This window comes from Balaenoptera acutorostrata, chromosome 2 (assembly GCF_949987535.1).
Source record: "Balaenoptera acutorostrata chromosome 2, mBalAcu1.1, whole genome shotgun sequence".
In the NCBI taxonomy this organism is placed as follows: Eukaryota; Metazoa; Chordata; class Mammalia; order Artiodactyla; family Balaenopteridae; genus Balaenoptera; species Balaenoptera acutorostrata.
The window spans coordinates 80648644-80657510 of record NC_080065.1 but is presented as its reverse complement, the minus strand read 5'-3'; the positions used below and the strand labels follow the sequence as shown (position 1 = coordinate 80657510).

Here is an 8867-nt window from a genome sequence, read left to right as displayed (position 1 = left end):
TCTCCAATTTTCCACAGTTTCCGCCATTCTTTAATATATTATACTAGGCCTACTTCACTCGTTTATGTACAACATTCAGATTTGTGGGCAAATAAAAATACAAAACGCATGTATGGAAAGAAATTCCTTAATTTTTTCACTAATAAATTAATGAAGACATAATAAAGCTTCTTTGCTTTATTGGGTTTCCTGGTACATTCATCTGCTTAAAAAGGTGGTAAGAAATAGAAGCAGTAAACATCCCAGAGATATTAGCTTTCTTCTTCCCAACTTTTGCCAACAAACCACTCCACTGGCTGGTGAAAAGGAAGATGGCTGGAAAGTTTATACTTCCTGGAGTTCCACTATCTTACGCTGCAATTTCTTTAGGTCTTTCTGTACTTTATATTTCTCTAAATCCATCTTTGTTTTCTGTATTTGTTGGAGGGAGTTGAGAGAGTCATGAATCGATTTAAATCCTAGAAGAGGATATGAAAATAGGTATACTGAGACTAAACAATGCATTGGAACTTTTAAACATTTTAACAAAAGTTGCTAATCAGCAGTCCTGCCATAACTGATCATTGTTTAATTCAAAGCATATTAAATTCCATTAAGACCAGTCTAAACATGTACAATAATTTATTTCTTGTATGTCATGAAGATGCATTAGCAACAGTGTTTCAACTTATATCTGGCTTCATTGTGAAAATTCAAGTCCTTCCCCTCCATCCCAATATATTGCATAATGAAATAATTCTATATTTCAAGAGAGAGATTTAAAATATCTTCTTTCTATACACTTTGACAAGAAATTTGGATGATCTCTTTTTTAATTCTTGTTACCAAATTGAAGGTAAAGGCCACAGATGAGATTTTAAACCTTCTCTGAAAGCAACCTGTTTGAAGGACCTAAGGAATGGTCCCTCGCTGGCTGTTCCCCTGCCCCTGGCCCCAGCACTTTCTATCTCTCTTATGCAAGTCTAGCCACTCATGACCACAGCCTACCAGACCTCAAGTTTCATAGGGTACAGCCCATATCTTATTCACTGGAGGCTTTCACATAGTCATTTCTCAACACATTTTTATTAAAGGCATAAAAGAGCAAACCATTAGTTGGGAGTCCTCATTTGCTAAACTCACACTCAGTAAAACGCAGAAACATGTAGATTGCTAATTGATCTTCAGTTCATCCTGGGGTTGTACTAGAATGAGTAAATTCAACTTCTGGTAGCTAAGTAGCAAGCAGGGCCCTGAAAGAATGGCCAGTTCAGTTTCGGGCAGGATTCCTGGCCAGATAATTCATTCTTTTGATTTGGTGGTGGAAGTTGGTGGGCAAGGGTGGTGAGGGTCTGATTTCTAGGCAGGAAATGTTCCTTATATGCTTGGAACATCTGGCAGATTGAGACCATATCTTTCTAAGACACCTCCAAGGCATCTCCATACAGGACCATTTCCATGAATTTTTCTGAGATCTAGAGGACAGAGAGTGAGTTGGGGCTGTCTCTCATAAAGGAACCTTCCGATTCCTGGTAATTCTCTCCGAACTGTGGCTGGGGACAGATGGTTGCTCCTCAGCACCTGTCCCCCACCCTCTCCGACCCCCGTCCTTCCCTTTGACAAATTACATGAGCCTTTCAAATTAATCCTCTTTGATGTTAGCTCAGCTTGACACTGCTGCCATTAGCCTCTTTAAGAAGAAAAGCAGTCATTATACTGGCCTTTGTTCATTCATCTCCCTTTCTTACTTCTAAAGGTCAGGTCTCCAGTTTGACAGCTATCCAGGCTCATTACCTGCAGTTCAATGAGGGACATTTGATTTAGGCTCCTAATTTCATGACATACCCACAAATCAGGTCTTGATGATCTCCAAGGACTTTCCAAGTCTAACAGTTTTATGATTCTATGATCTTGGTTAAAAAAAAAAAAAAAAAGAAATCTCACAGCAATGGCAAGCCTGTGACACTGCCAAGTGTGAATGAGAAAGGGAATCTACATATTTACCCACCTTCTGGTGGTATGCTGACATTCTATGGGATATTTAGGAAAGCTGGATTAAATACAAAGGATGTCACTTCGCTAATGACAAGATTGCTCTCTGGCCATTAGCTCAAAGTAGAAAACCCTGAGGGACTGGATAGGAAAGGACTGATGTTCTTTACTTAATCAAAGGTATCTGCTCACCTGATTGATATTCATTCTGCATTTTCTCTAATTCTCCCCAGACGTGCTTTTCCAGTTGGTTCATCTTTTTGGACAGTTTATTTTCTATGTGCTTTACTTTGTTTAGATCTGCTTCCTGTGTCTGCATGTTAATGAAATTCTCTAATTTGCTTGAAAGCTTCAGTAATTTTTCTTCCATTATTTTTTCAGACATATCCTACGAAAGATATCATGTGATAAAGCTTCAGAACACCTTTGTGGATTTGACTTTCAGCTTAGAGAATGCTTTTTAACAAGTTTGCATTTCTGTGCTAAACATGAGAATTCAAACCAAGTTCCCTTGTATTTAAAGCTATTCACAAGCAGAAGTTTGGCCTTCGTTTGGCCTTGTTCATTTGTAGTTTCTGGAATTCTACATGCTATGGGAGAAAAGAAAAGGCTGTGGTCTTTATGAAATGCCTGAGGATTTGGAATTTTAGCATTTAGAGAAGTGTAGCCAAGGAAGGCGTTTTAGATACTGCTTGACCAGAGCTCCTTGGACATGCTTGTGTGTTAGACGTCCTTTTTCCCTCAAGCTGCCTAGCTCTATGTGGACAGGCTTCAGGTAGAAGTGCTTGTCTTAACCCTGCTGTCTATTAGAATCACCTGACCCATAACTCCCCTACCGGCACCTCCCCACCTCCACAATTCTGATTTAATTGGTCTGTGATGGAGCCCCGGAATTGATGGCGTTTAAAAGCTCCCCAGGTGATTCTAATGGGCAGCAGGTTGGGGGCTGCAGAGGCAGCCTGAAGCTAATTAGCTTCTTTGTTCCTCCCGGCTCCTGTGCAGGCAATTTACCAGCAGACTGACTTGGCCCCTTTCATCCTCTTTGGTCCCACCTGCCTGAAGAAAGGTGGATTCCAGTGTCTCTCTCCCTTGTGATGGGCGGCTTCTGCCTGCAGATGACCCCGTGGTCACCCAGGGCTGCCTAGAACTGGTGGAGGACTCTGCCCAAATCCGGAGCAGGCCCAGCAGGCCCACTTGGCCGCAGCTCTGACCACACATGCTTCAACAGCCTGTCAGTGAGAAAGCTGTAACGTTTACCTCCCTCTCTTGGACTCCTGCTTCTATCAGTTTTAACGAACTCAGGTGGGGTAACTGGAGCATCGTTTACTGGCTGCCTAAAGCCCTTCTACTGAAGTTCCAGAAACATCTTATCTGAATCATCTGCAAGACAGGCAGCGACTGGTGACACTCACGGCCCTGTGCTGCCCCCAGGGCTCAGCAGCGTGCTGGCTGTGCTGGCTGGCGTGGGAGAAGGGAGCCTGCGATAGGTTTCCTATGTGTCCTGGTCACCTCACCCCAAAGCTTGAGGGTGTCTCTACAAGGTCTGACCTGGAAAAGGAGTTTTGATAAACTTCTGATCTACCAACGGATCTCCGGAGAGGTAAAACGACTTGTTTAAGGCAGTTTTCAGGCTTTATTGTATCTAAGCATCACCCGGGGAGCTTGTCTGGGAGCGCAGGTTCCCAGGGAAGGCCCTGGAGGGTCTGATGCTTCAGCTCTGGGTTGGGACCAAGAATCTGTACTTTTAAAAACTCTCTTTGGGTTATTCTGGTACAGGTAGAGCCCGTTCTGAGAAGTGTGGGTTCACAGAGCTGGGGAGTAGCAAACAGGACCAGAAGGCAGGCCTCTGCATTATTCTATTCCAGCACTAAGCAATCAGCGACTGGCGCAGGGAGGGTCACTGTGAATTTGTAAGTGTGGCTTTCGAGACTGACGCGTGGCTCCCATCTAGACAGTGGCCGTGCGGCTGTTAACTTCATGAGCAACACAACCCCTTACCAGTTTCTCCTGCAGCAGCTTCAGACGCTGATTTACATGGCTGAGGTGGTCTTGTTCACCTCTGATGGACCGGTTTTCTGTCCATTTTTGATGGTTCTCCATTTCCTCATATAGCCTCGTTGAAAGGGAATTAAATCTAGGGGGAAAGGTAGTTTGCTCTATTTTAATAAGTAAATTTAAACCTAAAACCAAAATTTATTGAAAAGTCTGCAGTTTTTTCGGATGATGAGGGTCCATGTGCCCAGCAAGCACTTACGGGGTGATGGGGGGGGGAGGTGAGGGAGCAGCACATACTGGGTCCCTGCCCCAAGCTGGCGTTCAGCCCACCTGCTGACGACACCCATCTGCACAGCCTGAAATGCAAGTCTACACAGTGGCAGGAGCACGCGGGCGCAGAAAGGCCCGTGTCACCCACGCAGGCTTCCTCTCGGGGCCCAGGGCGCAGTGAGTGTGTGCGGAAAAATTACTTCGACGAGTCACTTGGCATGGTGTCACTGTATGGTAGAAGATAGCATGCTTTTTCTGTAAGGGTTAGATAGTAAATAGTTCGGGCTTTTCAGGCCATGTGGTCTCTTTTGCAACCCCTCCACTGCCAGTGCCGCGGGAAAGCAGCCACAGGTGACACTAATTAGCCTGGCTTGTTTATAAAGAAACAATGAGCATGGCTGTGGTCTAATCAAACTTTATGTACACTGAAATTTAAATTTCATATAATATTCACATGTCATGAGTATAATTCTCTTTTCTTTAAAAAGTGATTAGAAAGTGTAAAAACCACTCTTAGCTACGCGCAGACTGGCTAAGGGCGGTAGTTTGCCGAATCTTTGCTCTACAAGGGCCACTATGAGGCTGGGGTGGAGCTGAGCCAGAGAGGACTTGCATTGTCTGCTAAAGGAGAGAACAGTCAGAGGGAGGAGCGGGGAGGGGAGAAAGAAGAGAGCCCCAAAAGGAATTTGGGGAAGCAGAGTGTCCAAGGGAGACACTTCTTGGCTGTCATCTCTGCTTTAGGCAAAATCTTCAGTAAAGTCCCCATGGTCACCAATGGATCTCTGTGAGTAGATTCTTTTGGGGGTGTTGGGGGGACTTAAAGAGATGCTGAATTACTCACGTGGGGCAAAATCAGAAACAACAAGAGGTGTGCAGGAAGGGATCGCTGGCATCAAGTTGATGCACCCTAGGAGTGTTAAATAACAGAGAACGAAGGATTTTCAACAACAGAGGTAGATTACAGAGATTAAAATGATTGGAATCATGTATCAGCAATTTGAAAATTCACTGTGGAGTGGTTGAGAGTTTGAGAGGGGAACCCTCATCTGAAATGACTGAGAAATACGGGACTGAGAAGAGGTGGATAGGTACTGGCAAGTAGTTTCTGTATATGTTTTCTGCTTGTGACTTGCTCTTGGTAAGAAGTTAATTTCAGACTCCCTTTTAGACTAGGCTAAATATTAGATTGGCACGAACAATGCATGTTGTTTGTTGTTGAAAATATTCAGGACTCCCTTACAATGTGGGGTGATTTGAAATAATTTACTCTAATGATCAGGAAAAGTTACATGCAGCTAATTTAGCCTGTGATATTTATCACTGGAAATTGCCTAAGGCATGCTGGACATATACTGCATGTATTCGCTTCTTTAGCTCTCCTGGAAGAGTGTTTGGACTAATAGCTGGAAAAGACAAGTTATGTGAGGCCACTTCCATTTTTATTTAGACTCTGGCTCACTCTGCAATGTCTGCAGACATTTTTGGTTGTCACAGATAGGAGGTGCTACTGACCTGTGGTGGGTAGAGGCCAGGATGCTGCTAAACATCCTACAGGGCACAGGGCAGCTCCACAGCTAAGAATTATCCAGCCGAAATGCTAATAGTGCCAAGGTTGAGAAACTCGGATTTGGATGGTGAAATCAAGGAATGGAAAGGTAGTTACTTTTCCAATACTTATATTTGTTGTAGTATGATAGTTAAATTCCGATCTTCATTTTTCACCTAGAAAGCGTACCTGATGCAGATGAGTATCTCAACATTGAAGAAGGTGAGGTTGGTTACTCTTCCTGTTCTTAGTCTAATCATGATTTTTAGACACTTGTGCTGCTGGCTAACAACAGGTGTTGGTTCTCAGACAAATAAGTCCCCAGCTGATAGGTGGACAACCTCTTTTTAGCCAACTGTTACCTCTATCTGGAACATTCTTCTTTAGAATATACAATGGCTCCTGCCCTAATTTCATTCAGATTTATATGCAAGCACCACCTTATCACAGAAGCTTTTCTTGTTTTTGACAACATTAAAAAAAAAAAACTTTGTCCAACCTGACACTCCCTATTCCTTTACCCTTCTTTATTTTTCTCCAAAATGCTCATCATCATGTGATATATATATATATATATATATATATATATATATATATATATATATATATATCTCTTCTCCACTAGCACATGAAAGCAAGGATTTTGCTTTGTTCATGGCTGTGACTAATGCCTGGAATATAGAAAGTGCTCAATTAAGTAGAGGTTGAATAAATGATTTATTATTTTTCATTGAATACCTTTTATTAGGGCCGTTCACAAATAACAAATCATAGACTTGTCAAGCAATTTGGAGACCTAATCTTTGATTTTCATCTTCCCTGGTCTCTGGTGGAAGAATTAATTAATAGTGATGGTTAAGGGGGCAGTAAATCTCCAGATAACTAAGAGGTGGCTTTACAATCAAGAATCCGTCCTTCAGTGCTCACCTTCACTGTGTAAATAAATGAGAGCATTTACTCTCATCACTGATAAAATATTAAAATCCCTCTGAAAATCAAGGAACCATTAAATGTACCCAGGTAATGTCTCTAGAAGGACATGGCAGTAATTGAAACTCTGAAATTAAAATAAACCATAAAGACTGAATTACTTCTTATGATCCTCTTATTACAAGGTTTTGCCTGCAATTGGAGACTCACCTTCCTGATAACAATCAGAAGTCAGATTCTGTCTGCTGGTAGTTTATTAAAATATGAAAGCATTATTTAAAAAGCATTCTCCTTGAAAGGTATAAAGGATAAACATAGAGGTTTATGTAAATCTTTGTCTCTCTTTAGACTTTTTCCTAACATAGTGGACATGATTTGCCATGTAAGAATTATTTTTCTGTTAATTATAACATACAGTTATTATGTCAACTGTATGTTAATTTTAACATACAGTTAAAATCTCAATAGGATGAACTTATCTAGTATGACGCTCACATTTTAGTTCCCAAATCTCCTATACCAGTGGTTATGGGAGCACTTCAGTCAGATATAGTCAGATACAGATAGGTAGCTAGGTAGATAGATGGATAGATAGATAGATTGATAGATAGCTTTTTCTTTCCTTTTTCCTCAAAACACAAGTCAGACTTTTAAATTATAACCAGCGACCTCACTAGGATAAATGTGAGATAAAGGCTGGTTTTTTAGAAAATTTTTCATACTAATGGAATCAGGTTAAAATGTACACCAAGTTCAATTATAAGGGAGAACGTTACAGAAAACTAAAAGAAAATTTAACGGGGCTCTATAGACATAACCGGAGCCCAGGGTAGAGAGCTGTGGCGAGAGTGAATGGTGAGGGCAGAGTATGGGGCTTGGAACAAATATCCCAGTGACCTCCCTGGTTCTGGACGACATACATAAATGAGGACATAGCTCCATCCTGGGCTAGTTCTACCAGTTCACTTATGTCTCAAACCCAGTTGTCTTGCATTCAACAATCTGTTGCATGAACTTTTTTAGAAGATGTGAACATTTTGAATTCTTGGAAACTGTTACTATTACCAGGCTCTCAGGAATTCAGATGGTGGCTCTAACCAAATGGGAATACAAAAAGATTTAGTGCTCTTTGATGGGCTGTAAACACAGAAGATGCTTTCATTTCTTGTAATCATATCTGAATAAGGGCTTTAGACTTGGTACTATTGCTTCTTTAGAGAGTGAGTCTAAGAATCTTAGTTTCATGTCAGAAGCAAGAAATAAATTTCAAGAAACTTTTTTTTTCTGCTAAGTTTATACCAATGTATCTTAAATTAATTTCTTCTCAATGTTCTGTGATTTCTAATTAGTGAGACTAATTAAAAAGCAATTCCGACTCCACTCTGATACGAAGACTTTTGTTAATTGTTCATTCTAAATTGTACTTGAGTTTAAATATCAGTACCTTTATAGCCTCCTACCATCATAGTTTTGAGCACATGTGATTTTTCCCTTCCCTAAATTTCTGTGACACAGTTAGTTTACTACAGTAGGTGGAATTATGAGATGGAGACATCACAAACTGACAAAAATAACCTGAGATTTGGAGTCAGAGACTTTCTAGCTGTGTGACTTTGGGTAAATTGTTTAATTTCCATGACTATAAGTTTCCTTGTTTTTAAAGATAAGACCCAGACTGCAGAGCTGGGTGTACCTGCACATCTTGAGCACTTAGGGATTGGTAGGCATTTAAAAATGGCAATGAATATTTATTATTTCTGCCTACTGATATATCTCATTTAACACCATCTCAACTTTTACTTTACCTGCTATGAACTTGTCACTTATTTATGTGTTTTCTCCCCCACTGTATATGGCCATGATTATGTCTTTGTATATTCCAAAACACAACTTACATATTATAGGTGCTCAAAACATACATTCATTCACTGGCTTCTATTTGTGTCTGAATGTGCTGGGTGTGGAGGATACAAAGATAAATGAGACAGGTCCTTGCTCTGGTCCACTGTCTACTGTGGTAGCATTTTCAAAGCTGTGTGGTAAGGTTTGACTCTGTGCATTTGCTTCATTGACCAAATGTTTTTTCTTATAAATCACTATCAACTGAACAGCGTCAGCAGCAAGAGCTATCCAGGGAGTGGCTGCTAAGTGCTGC

At 41.1% G+C, this 8867-nt stretch overlaps 1 protein-coding gene across 1 annotated transcript in view; it reads right to left on the bottom strand.

The window, feature by feature from the left end:
* Positions 1-324: 324 nt before the first annotated feature.
* FAM81B (family with sequence similarity 81 member B) overlaps positions 325-8867 on the bottom strand; it is a 49700-nt gene continuing 41157 nt past the window's right edge. Inside the window, exons 8-10 of the mRNA XM_007197451.2 lie at positions 3970-4105; positions 2164-2359; positions 325-458 (exon numbers count right to left, since the gene is read on the bottom strand). Of these exons, the coding sequence (XP_007197513.2) occupies positions 325-458; positions 2164-2359; positions 3970-4105 (466 nt within the window). The remainder of the gene's footprint in view (positions 459-2163; positions 2360-3969; positions 4106-8867) is intronic.